This window comes from Sinocyclocheilus anshuiensis, unplaced genomic scaffold (assembly GCF_001515605.1).
Source record: "Sinocyclocheilus anshuiensis isolate Anshui unplaced genomic scaffold, SAMN03320099.WGS_v1.1 scaffold1054, whole genome shotgun sequence".
Taxonomy (NCBI): Eukaryota; Metazoa; Chordata; class Actinopteri; order Cypriniformes; family Cyprinidae; genus Sinocyclocheilus; species Sinocyclocheilus anshuiensis.
Window position 1 is genome coordinate 934,425 of NW_015536544.1, and position 20,872 is coordinate 955,296.

A 20,872-nucleotide genomic window follows, 5' to 3' on the forward strand; every position below is an offset into this window, starting at 1 on the left:
CCGTCAGAATGAGAGTCCAAACAGCTGATAAAAACATCACAATAATCCACAAGACTCCAGTCCATCAGTGAATGTATTGTGAATTGAGATGCTGCGTGTTTGTAAAAAAAAACAAATCCATCATTAAGGCGATTTAACTTTATGGACTGGGGTTGTGTGAATTACTTGTGGATTGTGATGTTTTTATCAGCTGTTTGGACTCTCATTCTGAAGGCACCCATTCACTGCAGAGGATCCATTGATGAGCAAGTGATGTAATGCGACATTCCTCCAAATCTGATCCGATGAAGAAACAAACTCATCTACATCTTGAATGGGCTGAGGGTGAGTACATTTTTTGCAAATTTTTATTTTGTGAACTATTCCCTTAATGAAGTATTTTTTGAAAAACATTATCAAAAAAAGCTTTGCTCTTAATTTTAGGATGATCGATAATTGTGTATTTTGCTTGTTTCATGAAGTTCATGATTCTTTATCTTTTTGCAGACATTGTGCTCAGCGGTGGTCCAGGTGTACGGGGCAGACAGGGGCTCGTCCTGGTACAAGAGGTGCTGTGGTGTGGCCTGTTTGGTGAAAGACAACCCTCAGAGGTCTTATTTTATCCGTGTCTTTGATATCAAGGTGAGCTCTCTGAGAGCAAATAAACAGCAAAGATATCAGATCGGAGACTTGGCAGTTCGTGCATGTGATATGTAAAATATCTTGTTTCTCATTTTTGCAGGATGGAAAAGCAAAGTTTGAGCAGGAGCTCTACAATAATTTCATGGTCATTTGTTCGAGAGCCTACTTCATTACCTTTGCCGGAGATGTGAGTTTTTTTATATATATATTTCACGTTGTTGACCATTAGCAAGAAAGCAAACAGAGGAAACTAGCCAGAGATGTTCTGTGGAAAAGTTTGTTTGGCTAGTCGCTTTCTTGTCTTTCTTGTAAAGCTGCTTTTAGCATTAGTGAGGATGTGATCTGGCTTTTTTGGTCATATGGTGTGTTTTGCTCTTTAGTCTTGTCAGATGGGCCTCAACTTTGCCAGTGAAGAGGAAGCTAAACGATTTCGGAGTGCACTCAACGAACTGCTCAACAGACGACAGAGGAAAACTGGTAAATGTGCTGGTTTTAATTTCTTTCCTTTCCTTTGAAGGGATAATGGTTCACCAAAAATTAAAATTATGGCATTTACTCACCCATATGTTGTTCCAAGTCCAATCCATATGTCTTTCTTTTTCAGTCTCAATTCAGTTTTATTTTTGGGTGAACTATCTCACTCCCAACTAATATGCTTTACATTCAGTAGTAATCAAAATTATGTCTAAAACCTTATTAGTGTCTAAAACATATATTTCTTTCTCCCAAATCTGTTTTTCAGAATAGTTCACCTAAAACTGAGAATTATAATTATTTACTCATCCTTATTACATACCATAGTACATAATGTGTATGACTTTCTTCTTTCTGCGCACAATTGTATATTGTTTAATTTAATTGATTCTTATTTTGATTCTGATATAGCTATAAATACAGAAAAAAATGCAGGCATATAGCAATAAATAAGAGTTCAAACTAGAGGTCGACTGATTGATCGCTTATGCCGATTAATCGGCACCGATAGTTGATTACTGGAACTATCAGGTTTCTGCAAAAGTCCATACCGATAGTTTTTGGAATTATTGTTGCTTGTTAGAGTGTATTAATTTCAACATTTACTAATAGATTTAAACATTTTAAAGTTTCATTGACTGAAGTTTACATTAATGAACTAAAATTGATCAATGTACAATCATTATTTAATTTTAATATTTGTTACTCCATTTTAAATGTGTGGTTCAATACTGTTTATTTTTTTTTTGTTTTTTGTTTTTTTGTAATAAAGTTCAACACTGTTTCAGTTTTCATTCAGTATCTATTTTAAAAACTATCAGTTGTATGGTCCAGCTTAGCTATCAGTACCAGTAAAATCCATCAGTCGACCGAGTACAAAGATAAATAAACACGTTGTTTTTTTTACCATGAATAAAGCATTTGATTCTGATTTGGAAAAAAAAAAAAAAAAAAAACATAATAAATAAACCAACAAATTATTATTATTTTTTAAGTTATTAAGCTTTAAAATGACCAGAAAAAAGTGTCTTGTATGACTTGTGATTTTGTAAAATCATATTATAGTTTTGTGCAAGGAACAGACCAAAATGTATATTGTTATTAGTTAAAATCTGAACATACAGTCCAGCTCCTCTTGGCATGAGAATAGTGATGTTTCATTGGAGAATCAGACATTCCAGTTTTTGGATTCAACTCAACTGATTCAGTGAATGAAGACCTAAATTTTAGTCTGTTTTTGAAGCTTGAAAGCTCCAGTCATCATTGTAATTTCATGAAAAAGAATGACTAGCACATTATTTAAATCTCCTTTTGTGTTCCACAGTAGAAAGCAAGTCATATGGGTTTGTAATAACATGCGGATGAGTTTTAAATTTTTGGGTGAACTTTTCCATCAACATGCTCATTTATTAAAGGGATACTCCACCCTAAAATGAACATTTTGTCACTAATCACTTACCCCCATGTCGTTCCAAACCCGTAAAAGCTTCGTTCGTCCTCGGAACACAATTTAAGATATTTTGGATGAAAACCGGGAGGCTTGTGACTGTCCGATTGACTGCCAAGTAAATGACACTGTCAAGGTCCAGAAAAGTATGAAAGACATCGTCAGAATAGTCCATCTGCCATCAGTGGTTCAACCGTAACGTTATGAAGCGACAAGAATACTTTTTGTACGTGAAGAAAACAAAACTAACGACTTTATTCAACAATTCGTCTCTTTGTCTCTCCGCATCACCGTAGCGCCAATTTGGAGAATAACCACTGAACACAAGCAGCGTACACTCTTCTGTGTCAGCCGCGACACACGGATACGTTTTCTACGTGTATTTACGCTTTGATTTGAACAAAAACAGCGCATCTGTGCAGTGTGGCTGACACAGAAGAGCGTACGCTGCTTGCGTACAAAAAGTATTCTCGTCGCTTCATAACGTTACGGTTGAACCACTGATGGCGGATGGACTATTCTGACGATGTCTTTCATACTTTTCTGGAATTTACTTGGCAGTCAATGGGACAGTCATAAGCCTCACAGTTTTCATCTAAAATATCTTAAATTGTGTTTCGAGGACGAACAAAGCTTTTAGGGGTTTGGAACGACATGGGGGTAAGTGATTAATGACAAAAATTTTCATTTTAGGGTGGAGTATCCCTTTAAGTTCGCATTTTATTGTTAACCTGTTATATTTGCTGTTGCCGGCTGCTCATTTGCAGTTGTGTTTATCTCTCCCCGTCTTTCCTCCTGTTCTTCTCAGTCTGTAGTTGTAATCTGTTATAGTGTAGCAAGTGTGCTGGTTTTCTCTCCATAGGGTGTGTTGTAAAACCTTCACAGTGGGCCTTTTCTCCTCATGTCTCTCTTGTAAACCCAGCAGTCTCTCTCCTCACTTCCTGGCTGGGTTCCAATACTTCCTGCTCTGTTTTGCATGCTGGGCTTTGAAGTTTAGGCTTCTATCTGCACTAACTGATTTTTAAAGAGGCCCTGGTGCCTTATACGCCTCCTATGTCTGCCTTGCCTGCCTATTTTTACGTTTAATGTGGTCGAATTCCGAACAAACATGTTGGATCACTTCTTGTGCAGTTTGATTGCATTTGCATACAGTGATTCATTCAGTTATCTTCTGGGTGTTAAAGGTGAAGTGTGGAACATGTTGTAATTAGTGACACCAGATGGAATTTAAAATGGATTAAAATTATATTGTGATTTTTATTCTATCTTGTTATTGGAAAATACTTTAAATATTTCAGTATATTACAGTGAATGCTTCTGCCAGTGAGTAGTTTATTTATTCACACACGTATTATTATTATTATTTTTCATTTAATTAATTTTTTCAGCAAGGATGCATCAAATTGATCAAAAGTACAGTGCAAACATATATAACGTTGCTAAAAAATTCTATTTCAAATAAATGCTCTTCTTTTGAATTTTTTTGTTCAAAGAATCCTGAAAAAACAAATGTATCACCGTTTCCACAAAAACATGACGCAGCAGAGCTGTTTTCAATATTGATGATAAGAATTACTTGAGCACCAAATCAGCATATTAGAATGATTTCTGAAGGATCAAGTGATCATGTAGTAATGATGCTAAAAATTCAGCTTTGTCATCACAGCAAATAATTGCATTTAAAAAAAATTAAATATAAAAGTTATTTTAAATTGTAAAAATATTTCACTATATTACTATTTTGCCATATTTTTGATCAAATAAATGCAGCCTTGATGAGGAAACTGTTTGAAAAACATTTTTCTTTCTTACAGACGTCAGTGTTACCGAGCCAAAATTTTGAATGATACTGTGTAATATTTATTTTTATTTTACTGAATTAATAGGTATAATAATATTTGGATTTTAATGTGTTTTAGCAGTTGCTCGGCAATGTCACTTTTAAGAGCTGTAAAAACATAATAAAATATAATTAAATTAAAGTATAATTGTGTGTGTGTGTGTGTGTATATATATTATATACGCACATTATAAAATAAAGATGAAATATGTGTTTGAGAGCTTTTAAAAATATGAAATTGCTGAGCAACTGTCATTGAGATAAAAAGGACTTTTGCAGTCTTTTGCAGTAAAGTCTTTTAACATTTTCACAGTAGAAGAATAGATAAACACTTCACCTTTAAGATCAAGGTTATAAGAATATTATAAGTTTGCATAGAAATGAACCACAAATGATGGTGCTAAAAATGTGATGATAAACCTGCCAGTTGATTTAAAAAAAAAAAGGATAAAATAAAGCTTAAATAAAACCATGATTTTGTGGATGTTAGTGTATTGCGAAAGGGTGCAGAGCTCAGGGCACCTCTTTTTACCATCTCCTTCCCTAACCTTTCTAACTAACGTAATTTAACCATTCCCTTCTCCTTTGGGTGACCTACCGGCTCTTTTCCTCTCTGTTACTGACCTCACTAGTCTTAACTCGGCCTCCACATTTTAACAATGTTAATTTTGTTTTTGCAGAGAAAAGGCGTGACCCACCAAATGGTACGTGTCCTGGTACTTACATTCACTCATGAGTTTACTCCTAATGTTGTAAGAGCTAATCAGTTTGTGTTTGCTGTTGTTGTTTTTTTGTTTGTTTGTTTTTAAATCCCCTTTTTGACAGAACTATGCTGAAATACCCATACACATAATGTATCTTCCACAGAAATCAAAACCTATTCTTGTGTGAGTGTCGTCAGGCATGAGCGTGATTCACACAAACACACATCCGCATTGTACGTGACCTAGATGAGAGTAGCGTTCAACCCCTGACTGGAAGCCTGAGGTCAATCTGTGCGCTGGGAGCCATATGTATGCCACATGGATCATTCCATTCCACTGCACTACTGCTGCTCTCGCCAATTCAATTACATCAAAGAGACCACTTTTCCTCACTTAGTTTTACTTGGTTAGAATTTCTCATAGATCTTTATCAGGGTTACAGTGCTGGTTTGACATCCCTTAGAAGCGATGTTGCTAGTTACCAAATAATCTTGTTTGCTCCATGTCAGTAGCCTGTAACAGGATATGTGTGATGCTACTTACAGTCCTATTTATTTTTATTTTATTTTATTATACTTTATTTAAAAAAAAGAATGCTACAGAAAATATCAAACCAAATTAAGTCTTTTTTTATTTTTTATTCCAGAGTATTTCCTATTGAAGCAATAATTTGGGGCAGGGCATATTTGAGGGCTCATCTATTATTATTATTATTCTTTTGCTAGTCAGATGCTTGTATTGTTTTAAAAACAATTTTTTTTATAATGTAATAGTTTTTAATTCTATGATTTTATAAATAGATTTATATATAATTTTTATATTTCTATTTTTTTATTGTAAAAATAATTGTAAATACATAATTTTTATTTATTTGATCTAAAATAATTTATTAATTAAAAATACATTCAAAATAAATTAAGTATAATTAAAATTGTGTACACCCTTGTGCCATGAAATTTTTGGTTAATTTTCCTTAAAAGAAAAATACTACATTTAAATTGCTATTATAAGTTTGATTTGTGGTAATTAAATGTGAATTGTAATTTTTGGCGCCATAAACATCAAACCGAAGTGCGAAAATAATCCTGAACACTCCCTGCGTCTGCCATTGGTTGACCAAACAGATAGTCCCGCCCCCTAACTCACACTATTGGTTCAGCCAGTGTTGTTGGCAGGTCAGGAGTCTCAAACAAACAGAGCAATGTTTTGATAACACCACAGTATTTACACTTTCCAAGGGATTCAGCCTATTTTTTTTTTAGCATTACCAGCCAATCAGAATAATTTCTAGTCTGAAATGTTATTATCCGTGATGTTAAATCAACATATTTGTCCTAGATTTGTTACGGCAGCTCTGGAGGCCAGTTCCATTTTTTTTCCCTCCCTCCAGTCTGTTCACATTTCAAATTCACATTCACAATTTATAGCTGTTGATCCAACCATATTGTGCCCTGCGTGACAGCACTATGAAGAATGAAGTTGTTCAAATCAGATTTATGCGACGCGTCGTTCCGTTCTCAAAGAACAGAATGTATTTGTGTTGTGTAAGGTGTCCACCTGCAGAAAAAAAAGCAAATGTAATCTTTCTCCAGCACATTTCCTTTCCTTCCGCTTCCTCATTGTGTAACTAGATTGGTGGTTGATATCTGACTGAACATGCTCCGTGTGGCCGCTTTATCTCTGATATAACAGTGTTTTCAGTTCAGCATTGATGAGTAGAGAAGCTAATCAGAGATTCGCTGGCATTCTCCACTGAACCATCTGTCAAACGAAGTCAAAAACACACTTGTGTATTATAAAAAGTGTGTGGCTTTGCCTGCAGTTGAAGACTTGTAATGCTTACAGCAAATTTCAGAGATTAAACTGGATTAGCAGTTCCTTACATAATATTCCGCATTTGTAATTTTTCAGGATTTGACTAGCATGAGAGGGATTGGTTTGGTGGGCAGCCAGATCACAAAACACTCACAATTGGTTTAAAGAGCATCTCGGCTTTGAGGCTGCTTGGCTCGCTAGCCTCCTGCTGCGGTGAAATTAGCTAGCTACCATAGCTTCACGCCTTAATGCTGGGCCACAGATGAGATGATGTTCTGCACGACCTTCCTGTCCGCCCCATCCGAGGAGTTTTTAGAGAGCGTTTCGAGGCCAGATGGGAGCTTGGTGCCCCTGCGATGCTTGGTGTTGTCAGGGGATGAACTGAACGCGCCTTTGCCTCAGCCTTGTCTTAATACGCTGCTGAAATTCAGCGGCGACAGACCCTCCGTCTCTACAGAGGACGTCCTCTCGGGAGGTGCTCTGGGTCACGGTAGAGGTCACAGGAAGCTCGTGGCTCTCGCCCAAGGTAGGGGTTTAGCAGCTCTGCTGTGACTCCTCACGATTCTAGTGAAGAAGTGAGCGTGTGCTCCTAAATTGGGTCGTGGATGTGAGTAAAGCGTCGCTTGGGTATTTTCAGAAGTTTCTTGTAATTTAAGGAGTTTGTAGTGTGAAGATGAACATTTTAAAGTTCTGTCGAGGGTTATTTCATTTTGTTTTATTTTAAATTTATTTACATTTTTTAGTCTACAGCAAGAGAATTATTATTATTATTGCTCAGTGTTAGACATGGTGTGGTCTCTAGTGTTTTGGATTGTAGCTTTTGAGATACAGTTGGACATTTTTGAAAGGGATAAGCCGTTTTAAATGAAGATTTATTTTTTAACAATAATTTGGGGCAGTTTTTTGATTCCATAAAAAATCATCAATATAATATATTACTTTTTTTTTTTGTTTTAGTTTTATTCCTCAATCTTACACAGAGTTATTAGACTACATAAACTCTTGTTATTATTATTATAATTTAGTAATTATAATAGTTTATGATGTTTAAACATTTTATTTATACATTTCTGATACATAAACCGATTAAGAAAAACTTAAATATAATGTCAAACATAATAACAATAATTAATAATTATGCATTTTACTTATACATTTTGATACATGAATAGAATTATTATTATTAATGCCGTTGCAGAAATTGTATAATAATAATAATAATAAAGCTATGTATGCCATTATATTTTAATATAATCCTTATTTATTATTATTATTTAATAATAATACTTATGCATTTTATGTGTACTTTTTATGCGCAGTTATTATTATTTAATAATAATAACTATATGCATTTATACATTTGAAAATAAAAAAATGCATAAAATATCAACTTGTGAGTGAATTGCTGTTAGGTAAGAAGTGAATAATTAATGTAACAAATTCATTACGTTACTTTTCCATTCTGAACACAGCAATTTAAAGGTGTTATGGTGATTAATTTATTGTTATTATGTAATAAGTTGTTATTTTTGAACAGCATCATATAGATGTCGCCCATGGCTCTGTGGTGAAGATTGAACTCTCCGGCTGTCTTGAAAGCGACTGCTAGCTAATGCTTGTGGTTTTGGGGAAAGTTTGACACACAGCCTGTTGTTCCAGCAGCGATCCTTTCTATGAAAGCTGCTTTTTATCACCCACATGTTGCTGCGATGAGAATCATGACGATATGGTATATGTGTCATGATTCAGTGTTTCGCTTTTGGTCGTGTGGTCAATGATATATTTGCGTAATGCGGTCATGTTTATTTGAATGAAGCAAATCTTATGAAATGTAGTTGAAATGAAGAATTTATTTATGTTTATTTATTTATCAGAGCAAATTGTATGAAGTTTTTATTGTACTACTGATACTAGACATTTTAAACAGATTTCTATATTTTTTTACATTATTATTATTATTATTATATTTGTTGTCGTTCTTACCACACCAGCATCATCTTGTCTTTGAATACATGAACTTCCAGGAATGTGTGTGATTCATTCATTGGGCCGCCCCCTCTTTGCTTACGCTGGACAGAATCAGCTGTTGTTGAAAGAGCTCGGCCAGAGACGACTCCTGTCACTCTCACAGGGAAATGTGTACAACGGGTTGGTGATTCTCAGGCAGCAGCTAATCAGTTTTGTCATGTGCCCAGGACCCACTCTCCTGATGGCAACGGTGGACATCAAGAATCCCGAGATAAACAACAAACTTATTGTGTCCCATAAGAATAACATGGTGCACAGTGGCCTTAACAAGAAGAAAAAGAAGGGCAAGGGCAGTCGGAAGTTGACAAAGGCTGACATTGGGACACCAAGCAACTTCCAGTGAGTCTTTAAGTATAGCAGTTTCAGTACTTCCTGTGTTGGCAGGAAGTGACATCAGTAATGCATATTAAAATGCTGTCATGCTGCGTTTGTTTTTTGTTTTTTTTTTCTAATGAGGCTTTATTTTTATTCTCATGTCTTTTTCTGTCCGTTTGCTCAAAAACATTATTTATTTATTTTCTATGGAGTTGGTGCTGATTTTAGTTTCCATAAACAGTATACCCTAAAAGAATTTTAAGCCTAAAATTAGAAAATCCTATTAACTAACTAAAAATTATTAGCTTCAAAAGTTCTTATTTAAATATGTATCTGTTTAATGTGCTATATTAGTTTCTATAAAACGTGTACCTTTTAATGAAATGTAAGATTAAAGTTTTAAAAAATCCACATTAAATTACACTTGAAAATGTAATTAACTTAAAAAAAGTTTACTTTTTTTTTTTTTTTTACCGAAGAAATGTTAATTTTAATAAATTAAAAAAAATTATTTTAGCCTTAATGTGTTTTTGTTTCTGTAAACATTCTGCTTTTAAAGAAATGTAAGATTAAAGTTTGAAATCCACATTACCTTAAACTTGAAAATGTTATTACATTTTAAAAATATGTACTTAATTGTTTTAAGAAATTGATAAAAATTTGCATGAATGTCATTTAGCATTATTATTAGTAGTCGTAGTATTTCAATCGTATTACTAAATATTTAAGTCTTTCTGTCAGATAGTTTTCTTTTCATTATTAACACATTCATTAAGATTTTGTATTACTTTTTGGAAATGATTGATCTTACGCCTCGTTGATCTGAGCTTATGCCTGTGTTAATTTAGTATTATTGAGAAATATTTTATATATTGTTAATATTTTTAATTTTATTTTATTTTAGTATTTTCTGTTTTCATTCAAATTTTTGTGAATTTTATTGTGTTATTCATTTATTTAATTGATTCTATTTGTTGTTGGTATTTTTTTTTGTCAATATAGCTTTAATTTGTATTACTGTATTACTGTGGTGCAGATGCTCTGATCAGTGTGACCTACAGCCAGTCAGTCCTAGAGAAATACCAAACCTGTGCTCATTGAAAGAAAAGTTGATAAAAAAAAAACAAAACTGAATGCTAGATTGGTTAATAATATAACGTAATGGAAGATTCGCAAACAATTTTACAAACAAAATACAAATTTAGGAAGGATTTTCAGCACAGCGCAAGGGTTAAGTTTATTCCCTTTCCTCGTGTTGTATTTGTTGTTGTTGATGCCAGTCTGACTGTGCTTAACGCAATATTTTCCAGGCACATCGGTCATGTAGGATGGGATCCGAACACAGGCTTCGATGTAAGTACACAACAATGACTTGCTCTGTAACCCGACCAACACACTCACACGCTCTCACTGTCATACTCGCTCTCACATACGTATTGAAGAATCTCTCATAGGAAAACAATGCTGACCTGTGTAGTAATGGCATGATGACATGCCTCAATAGCCTTGTGTTCATGCAGGCTGAAGCATCTGACGCTTGAATATGCAGTCTGTTGCCCACAACACTACTCAGATTGCATGTGTACACAGCAGTGTGCTATCTGTATATTTGCACTGTGTATATTTTAAATCATTTTATGCTAAACTTGTTTGTTATGGAAATACTGGAGATATTGCAAACTGCTGCCTTTTTATGAAGCAATTAGAAATTCAGGCTACTGGTGCAATAAAATGAGATGCTGTTGCTCTTAACTAACTGGAAAAATATGTAAATGCTCTGAAGAAGCCTCATTTTAAGGTTTGCGTTATGCATGCAGCTGGAATGTTGAGCATGACATAATGGAGGGTTTTAGCGGTGATGATTATCATTAGCAGTGTGTCCACAAGGTGGCAGGATTGTGCTACATTTGAGAACAGCATGAACGCTGGGAAAATGACGTGTAGTGCTTGCAAGGCAGAATTGCATTGATTTCTCTTAAGATTTTAATCATCATGATCTTATTTTAAAATGAAAAATCCCCATTAACTGGCATTTAAAGATGTTAATTTAAGATTTTTTTATTTATTGTAAATAAGTGTTTTAGTTTCTATAAACATACTTTTAAAGTAAATGTAATATTATAGTTTGAAAATCCCCATTAATTTACACTTATTTACTATTTAATTAATTTAATTATTTACATTTTTTTAACTTAATTTTTTTACTTTTAGTTAAGTTTTTAGTTATTGACTTAAAATAAGTTTTTAAAAAAGATATATATATATTTTTTTAACCTTAATTTAATTTTAATTTCTATAAGCATTATACTTTTTAAATTTAAGAATTAAATTCCCATTAACTTGCATCCAAAAAGGTTATCTTTAATAAATATGTATGTATTTATTTTAGTCTTAATGTTCTGTTTTTAGTTTTTCTAAACATTATAGCTTTAAAGGTAAGATTAAAGTTTGAAAACCATTAAATGATGACAAAAATTTCATTTTTTTGGGGTAAACTGTCCCTTTACTCACCCTCACGTTGTTCCAAACCTGTATGAGTTTCTTTCTTTTTTTTTTTTTTTTTGAGCACAAAAGAAGATATTTTGAAGAATGTTGGTAAACAAACAGTTGACGGTAGCCATTGATTTCCATGGTATGGAAAAAAAATACTATGGAAGTCAATGGCTACCGTCAACTGTTTGGTCACCAACATTCTTCAAAATATCTCTTGGGTGAACTGTCCCTTTAACTTGCACTTCAGCATTCAAAAACTAACCAGCAGTGATAATGATATTTGCATACTGAGTCGCGATTTGCTGTCTTACATCTGTTTGCATACTGGATTGTGATTGGGCCTTTTAATTTTGCATCCGTTTACTCATCGTTTTGACACATTATCATTAATATCTCTCTCTCTCTTTCTTCTTCTATCTATATTTAGTTGTGCTTACTAAGGCAAGCATCACTATTACTATTGCTCATACTTAAGGTTGGTGATCCAAACAACCCCCTAACCCTAAATAAAACATTTTGGACACTTATCTGCACGTTTTTGCTATGGAAATGAATGATACTTCAAGTTATTTGGCACGGGCAAAAACAACACGTTTTTTTCAGCAAATCTAAAAATTCTAGTTCTACTTAAAACTTTATCACTGTTCTTTTGCTGCCTTGCAAGCACTTGTATTTCATGTATGAAACAGTCCTAGTAAATAAACATTTCTGTTGAATTTCAGAACTTCAGTATTGTTAAATGTGTAACTATTCTATATAAGGAAAAAAAGAAATGTCTCACGACTTTACCGTTTTTATTTTGCAGTTGAATAATTTGGACCCAGAGCTGAAGAACCTGTTTGACATGTGTGGCATCTCTGAGGCCCAGCTCAAAGACAAGGAGACGTCTAAGGTCATCTACGACTTCATTGAGAAGAAGGGCGGCGTAGAGGCTGTGAAGAATGAGCTGAGGAGACAAGGTGAGACTGATCGCTGTCAGACTCTCTGCACTGAACACCTGCCAGTTGTGGCATCATCATATACACATGTCAGTCCATCAACCATCCACTGTCAGAAAAAAATGCCCAAAACTTCCCCTAACTAGTAATTTTCTGTCCCGATGCAGCAAAGCCAATATATCCTTTTTATGACATTATAAAATCCTCTGAGGAATGTGTTACAGCCACATTATTTTACAGCAGTTGGGTGCATATATTAGCATTTTATATTTGATCGATATATGTGGTTTTCCTTCAGGTCCTCCCAGGTGGTGCGGTAGGTAGAATGTGTGTTTTTCTGAGTGAAACCTGCTTAGATTTGCATGTGTATCAGGTCTGAATCTTTGCAAGTTGGCATGGGTTGTTTTAAATGCTGTTTTAACACTTGGAGGACCAATTTTAGATGTGAAAGTGCTGTTTTACCTACATGTAACTTTATGGAAAAGCATTTGTGCATATATGGATATTTTTCATGATTGTTCAAGAGGCATTTGTCTACTTCCGTTGATCTTTTAAAACAACATGTTTGATTGCTTTGATTGTTTGGTTTTTCCTCTAGAGTGAAAGTCTTACTCAAGCTTTAATTGACCCCATGAAATAGATTGACACTTTTCTTTCCTGTATTGACATATGTGACCCTGGACCACAAAACCAGTCTTAAGTCGCTGGGGTATATTGCTCCTGATATGGATGGAGGCCACGGTGAATCAACGCCCTCGCCCAAGGGCGGGAAGTCAGCTCTGCTGGAGCAAATCAGGGAGGGCACTCACTTAAAGAAAGTGGAGCAAAACAACAGGCCAGTGTCGTCAATAGGACGTGACGCGCTACTCGACCAGATCCGACAGGGCATCCAGCTCAAAACGGTGAGGACTGTAAACGCTAACACATCCTGATGTGTCCCAGACAAAGGTGGAGGACCGCCTGCTCACCTGTCAATCATCCTTTGAGTTAAAACTAAGGTTTTAAACTACCAGTTACATGTGGTGAATCAAACTGTTTTTGTTACTATATAATTATACAGTTTTATATTTTTATTTATAGGTTTATAATTTTATTTTATTATAAAAAATTGTTATAGTATATTTAGATAAACAAATTTGTGTGTGTAAATTGTGTGTGTATATATATATCTTAAGCTCACCAAGGCTGGATTTATTTGATCAAAAATACAGTAAAAAAAAATAATATTGTGAAATATTACTACAATTTAAAATAATTTTTTTATTGAATATATTTTAAAAAGTAATTTATTCCTGTGATGCAAAGCTGAATTTTCAGCAGCCATTACTCCAGTATCACATGAAACATTTTTTATTATTATCAGTGTTGAAAACAGTTGTGCTGCGTAATATTTTTGTGGAAACCATGATAATATTTTTAAGATTCTTTAAAATAGACATCTTTTGTGATGATATAAAGGTTTATATATATACATACATACATACATACAACGGTTCGTTCTGGTTCTCAAATCTGATTGGTTGAGAACCGTGAGATATTGTACTGGTATCGCTACAGGAACGCCCTTTCAAAATTTTGTATCACTCCGCTTGTTCTAGCCAGGTCTATGTTATTTTTTTTAATTATTTACTGAGCTAATCGTAGAGTACGTTAGTTAATATTAGAAGAAACGTCTAGCTTCGCGGTCTCTCTCTCTCTCTCTCATTTGGATGCACGTCTATATAATATCACTCTCGTACTCGAGTGATATCGGCTCTATATCAGCGGCTGTGATTGCCTTGTGCCTCTGGCCTAATCACAGCCATGCTGATATAGAGCCGGTATCGCTCTCGTACTCGAGTGATATTGCTCGTATATATATATAAATATAAATATAAATTACTATGACTTTTGATCAATTTCATGCATCCTTGCTGAATGAAAAAAAAAAACACTTTGGAACAGTAGTGTAAGTCCCCAAATGCTTTCATAATATATAATATAAATTATTGTAGCTTGCTCTATGAACCGTTGTTTGTTATGGTTGTCTGATTGCTTTATTCTTGAATGTTCAGGTATCAGATAATGACTCGGGACCACCCACCCCTGCTCAGTCAGCAGGCATTGTTGGAGCTCTGATGGAGGTGATGCAAAAGAGGAGCAAAGCCATCCACTCCTCAGGTAAGTGCTTGTTTCACTCTCTCAAGAGTTTCTTCAAAACAGACCACTCATAGCTGCAAATGTTTTTTTTTTCTCACTTTAACCAATGTGGATCCAGTTAGATTACTACGCACTGACGTTACGTTTTAAAGATGTAACATGTCAAGTCCAACTAAAAGATTATTTTGGTAACATGACAGATAACATGACTTTTTCCTCTTCATTCCGAAGACACAACATCCCCATTTAAATCAATGCATTTTTAGCGTTTGCTGACGCAGATAAACGCTGATGTGTTGAGGCCACTTTTCATACTCTAATATCCTCTGGTTCATTTGAGATTGAGCATGAAAGCCATTGTCAGTAAGTAATGAGTTATTTACGGTGGTTATGCATCTTTTCTGGGTCCTTAGATGAAGATGAGGATGATGAGGATGATGAAGACTTTGAGGATGATGACGAATGGGATGATTAATCCCGCAACACTAACCCCAACCAGTAGAGTAAATTATACTAAATTGTCACTTCCCCAAATTTTACACCCATTCTGTGTATGATTTTTCTTTTCCAAATCGCTGTATATTTTTTTGCCTTTTTGCTTTTTTTTTTGTTTTTTTTATATTCTGTGCAATACCTCATGTAATCTGTAAAGTACTGTCATTTATCCTCTGTAAAATAATCTCCTGGAATAACCATGTGAAGTTTTATGCCAGGATTCATGATTTGTTGGCCTGAATGTTTTTGTTCCCCTGTGAGTGGGGAAAGGGAGATGGACGGGACGCTCGATGTCCTTATTAATTGTTGATTAATGATTTAGATAACACTATTTTCATACCCTACTTTTCTGTACCTTCGATTTTCTTATTCAAATCCTAGTTTCGCATTCTTGGATTTGGTAAGAGGTTCTCCTATCAGAATATGTATGTGCCCTGTATTGTTTCCCTTGTAAATGTACACTTGGCTGATATATTGAGGCTATATATATTTTTGCACGAATAACAAAAGGAAATTCACTGCAGGATGAGAACACATTGGCTGAACACTTTGAATATGATTTCTGTGGTAATCACGATCAGCGTCACACTACATTGCACATCACAAAGTAGACCGTTCTGAGGTTTTGATTTCACTTTATTAACACGAAAATAACATACAGTAGATTCAAACCGGCAAAGTCGTGAGTGCAGCTTGCTCCTGAATGTGAAAAACCATCAGTTCACAAATACAGAATTTCAGTCATATCAAGAAAAGAAAAAAAGCACTTCACAAAAAAAAAACAATTTAAACTTCCATTTGTTAGAAGCTTTTACAGGTCAATCCTTGACCGACAACTACATTAATGGAAAACAACAAACCTTTGTGTACAATTAATGCTGGTTTAACAGTATTGTCTGTCTGAACTGAATATGCTGTCCTTGTCCTGTAAGGATAGTGCTGAAAAAAATTTTATAATTGACATCAAATCTTACAAGAGGGTTGGAATGTGGACTGAAAACACTAAATTCTATACTTAAATAAATGGTAATATTTACAAACCTGAGATATGGTGCTTTTCTTTTTAGGAACCTACATTTCTGCAATGCATGTATATTTTAACTTCTAGCTTTTCCAACTTATATAAATACTTCTTGTATACCTGTACATCTTTGATGGCTAAAATTACTGGATGAACCTCAACTAGTTGCATGACAGATACATTGGAGTCTGAATTATGGCATTCAGCTTTCAAAGCAAATCAGCTATGTTCTTTTTGGATTTGATCTTTCTCATATGATATAAGTCATATGTGCTGATTTATGTTTCTGATGGTGGGTGCCCAACCACCGTTACACCCAATATATTTTTTTTCTTAAGCAAAATAAAACCCACAGACGTGCAGTGGTCAAACAGGGAAAATGAACATACACTGTTAAGATCCAGCTATTATAAGCATCTTTGGACTTGTCTTTTCCAATTAATTTGACACTTTAGAAAGTTAATAAAGTGGGAAGTTGCAGTTTAGGGTCAGCGATATCATATTTGCAAAATATTGGAACTAATTTCGGTTAATTTTTTGTTTTTTACTTGTTTTCATTATCAATATCTGGCAACACTGATCGCTGGCGCTTAAACTGACAGTAATTTAAAAAGCCCACAGACAGATTATTGCTGACAGGATACCACATTCGCTAAGGCAAACGCACAAAACCATGATATTATCTGTCAGAAACCTTATCAACACTATCTAGAGCGGTAGCATTTAACACAAGTACACAGATCTGTAGAACAAGTAGGTTACAGAATGAAATTTATTATGCAAACACTAGCCATGAAGAAGTCTATGCGATTTCATTCAGTATAGTAGTTAAATTTTCACAGTCATGTTAAAAAAAATTCATAAGAGCACTAGACCGTTATCATCTATATAGCAATGGTTATTAATGAAAACTATAACAGTAATATGTATTGTTGCATAAATAATAAACAACTGATAAAATTATCCACCCCTAACTTATAAAGTATTAACAAATTTTGATGCAGTAAATATGGTATGATTTAATGTTCATCCCTCCAAAACAGAAAACATCTTTGACAAACATCTACGTGTCTGTCTCTTTTAAAGTGTTTAGTGTATATGAGTTGTATTTGTAGGGGTTATTAAAGCACAATTTTTAAAAACTTCTTTCCCACCCCAGACCTCACTCATTTTCAAATCCTGGTTACGGCCATGGTTCAAACTCTACTTGGTGAGCAAAATATTTTGTTGGTGGAAAGAAGTTACGAAAAACACTTAACGTTGTTCATATCAAATGCCAGTTAAGAGAACAAAAGTATTCATTCGTGTTATTTGTTTCACAGATTAATTTTATATGAGCCATCTTATACCTCAAGAACGATGATTATTGGTGACCTGCAAGAAAAAGGAAGAAACCGCTATTTACGTGTGGATAGAAGTGTTTTCCACTCTCTGACTAATGATTTCATGGTAATTTAAATGATCTCAATCAAGACAACCACTGAACGAATAATTAAATTCTTGGTATAAAAAGGTAATTATTGCTTAAAGTCTTACAGTCAGTTCCCAAGAGACCTGATTTTACAGGGTTGGCGTTTACCAAACCCTTAATTTGGAAGTTCCTATCCTGTCCAGTAATATTGAGTGAATTACAAATTTGAGCACTGTGTTTAAAGGCTTACCTACTTCGTCATGTCCTGGACAAATGTTAAATGTCTTGCCCTTCGTAGTGTACCAATGCTGCTTCTACGAATAGCTGCCAACAGATCATCACGCGTTGACCCCTGGGTGCCTCCCAGACTCTTTCTTTCATCTTTTCTTCTCAAAGGTACTGGTTTTTCATTTTGAAAAATGCTCTTGCTATGTTTATCCCCTGTAATTTTGAGTCCTTTATTTGCATTAGTCTGGTTTCGAACAGTGCTATCCATTGCGGTTTCTTTTTGTTGCTTGGCCATTTCAGCGATTTTTCTAGTTGGCACGTTATTCACAAGTTTTGGTTTACTATGAGGATGTTTTGGTAAATGAGAAGAGACCAAGTGCTGCTTCCCTTGTGTAGCATCTTTGTTGAAATCTGGAACTGAAGAGACTGCGTATTGTCCACAGTATCCCATGTCTTGGATTGTTCCTCACTTCTTTCTAGATTGTCTTGTTCTCTCCTTTGTTGCAGCCGCATTTGCCTCTGGCGGTCCTGGTTGCGGGTTAAAATACCAGTTGCGCTCATCCTTGGGCCAGGTAAGTCAAAGTGGTATCCCAGTTTCAACAGGGTGGTGTTGTCCCTTAGCAATTTCACCATTTCCATCTCCACTTGGCCTCCACAGATGTGCCGCTGGTTGTGGAATCGGAGCTCCACCAATGTTGTGTTGTACTGAACTGACCCAATCAAAGCCAGGATACCTTTGCCTGAAATGAAGTTGGACTCAACATTAAGGTTGGTGATGCTGCAGTTCTTCTTCAGCATTTCGGCCAAAGCAAAAGCTACTTGGTCATCCGCATGGGTGTTGGCAAGGCTGAAAACCTCAACGTGAGTGTTGGAGATTAATGCATCAGCAAAGCTCACCAAAACCTCTTGGGATATGTTCTCAATGTTGTTGAGGTTGACTTCATTCAAGGAGGTGTCGTTACTCAAGATGTTTTCCAAGGTCTTAACTATATCAGTGGGGTTACCACTTGGCCTCTCTGGTGTAACTTGGTGATGAAGGGCACCTTTATGAATGCCTTTAGGTTTTTGACCACTATTGCCATTCCTCTTGCAATCTAATCTGGATAAATCTACAAAATTCCAATTGCTTGACCTAGCTTCTTTCTCCCCATCTCCCCCTGTTCTGAGCCCCCAATTTTGTTGCTCTCTCTCCTCTTCATTATCCTCAGGCTCTTCACTGCCACATTCCTCTTCGCTCTTATCTGTCTGGCACTCATCCATGCTGTCCTGTGTCACCATAGAAAGGAAAACAAGGTTGAGCACTGGCATACCTCAAACAATGATGCTTAATTAAGAAAGATATCACCAGCTGAGACACCAGCAGAGCAATAACTATGTTCCGTGGAAGCAATGTTGCAGTTACAGTCTTCTGTAATCTCTTTGAAGAAACTGAATTTTTATTTAATATAGTGTTATTTTATTTAAAACTAAGCTAAACTAAGCTAACCATAACTATGCATAACTCAGGGTTGAGATAAACTCTTCAGGATAGTGGCCCTCCCTTAATTGTACCCTTAAATCAGGGACGCCCAATCCTCATGGTGAAGTTGGAAATTCTGAGTTCCCAGAAGACGCTTTTAACTGGAACACCCTCCCAAGTTAGGGTTCCGACTCGGAATCTCGAAGGAATCGCAACAACTCCAACTTCAGAATCCAATATGGCTGCTCAGTACATCAACAGAAGAGAAATAGTAGTAATATATTGTTTATTAGCGCCAATATTTATCTAGGTCTCAATAAACTCAATAAAGCGGTGCACACAGTAGGCTACTATCCAACCTCTATTTGTGAACATGATACTATGGTGTTATCTGTGCAAAATACCACTTTTTTGTGTTTTTAATTGACTGGTATTGCTAACAATGGACGTGTCCATCTTGATTTTCTGACTTCTCTACTGGAAACACGGTCCACTTGGGTGTAATGTCATGCCCAGCTCCGACATCCGAGGTAAATGGAACACAGCATTAAAGACCAACTTTCTGTATAGTTTAGCTCCAGTCTTAATTAAATACACCTGAACAAGGTAATCAATGGCTTCAGGAATACTAGCAACCTATAGGCAGGTGTGTTGGAGAAGGTTGAAGCTAAACTCCGCAAGGTGGTGGCCTTCCACAAGGGAGTATTGGGCACGCCTGCCTCAAATGGACTACTCACAGACACTTTAGACTTAATTCTAAATTTAAAGACATTTTTAATCCCTTAATGAAGCTGGAGACCACCTTGTCCCCAAGCTGGGAGCCTCCTTGTGGAGACCTCCCAAAGATTGGGACTTATTAGTTTACCAAAAAAAATCCTAACCTGACCCCCACACAAATAAATTCTAAATTTTGTACTAGTTTTGTGGATATGCCTACACTTTCAGAATACCTTAAATAGTACTTATAGGGGTACACTATCTTGTCACTTGGGCAGTACCCTACAAAGGTACACCTTTGTACCTGCATATTAGTACCTTTTAAGGGTACCACTCCAGTGGCAAGCCTAAGTGTTTGTCAAGAAACAAAAAATGGAATGCAACGAGTGCCTCAAAGTTTGGCATATCACTCAATTTATGTGTGTAGTCCCTACCTCTAGCAATCTGTGAGTCTCGTTCTCCCAGTACTTCAGCAGAGCCTCTCGACAAAAAGTGCCTGTTGGCTGCTTGGCCGTCTGGTCCTCTTGCCTTAGCCCCGTGGGTATGTTCGTATCAGGTTCTATTTCAGCCATAACCTTCTCCAGCTCCTGGATTTCTTCATTAGTCAGGGAGGCCAGAAGTTCATCTTCATCGATGTCCTCATACTTGCCAAGCTGTTTGTGGTACCCAAAGTTGCTCATACTTGTAATGCTGTCTCCTTTGTGAGTATGAACTTTTACGCTGCCTC

At 35.5% G+C, this 20,872-nt stretch overlaps 1 protein-coding gene and 1 pseudogene across 1 annotated transcript in view; one reads left to right on the forward strand and one right to left on the reverse strand.

Annotated features, from left to right (window-relative positions):
* Nucleotides 1–16,070, forward strand: part of LOC107698525 (neural Wiskott-Aldrich syndrome protein-like) — a 22,552-nt gene extending 6,482 nt beyond the window's left edge. The window contains exons 2-11 of the mRNA XM_016499550.1: nt 487–621; nt 722–808; nt 1,002–1,098; nt 5,063–5,086; nt 9,097–9,268; nt 10,555–10,597; nt 12,543–12,820; nt 13,370–13,577; nt 14,730–14,835; nt 15,228–16,070. Of these exons, the coding sequence (XP_016355036.1) occupies nt 487–621; nt 722–808; nt 1,002–1,098; nt 5,063–5,086; nt 9,097–9,268; nt 10,555–10,597; nt 12,543–12,820; nt 13,370–13,577; nt 14,730–14,835; nt 15,228–15,289 (1,212 nt within the window). The 3' untranslated portion in view covers nt 15,290–16,070. The remainder of the gene's footprint in view (nt 1–486; nt 622–721; nt 809–1,001; nt 1,099–5,062; nt 5,087–9,096; nt 9,269–10,554; nt 10,598–12,542; nt 12,821–13,369; nt 13,578–14,729; nt 14,836–15,227) is intronic.
* Nucleotides 16,071–17,991: 1,921 nt separating this feature from the next.
* On the reverse strand, nt 17,992–20,825 carry LOC107698531 (leiomodin-2 pseudogene; annotated as a pseudogene).
* Between the last annotated feature and the right edge of the window lie 47 nt (nt 20,826–20,872).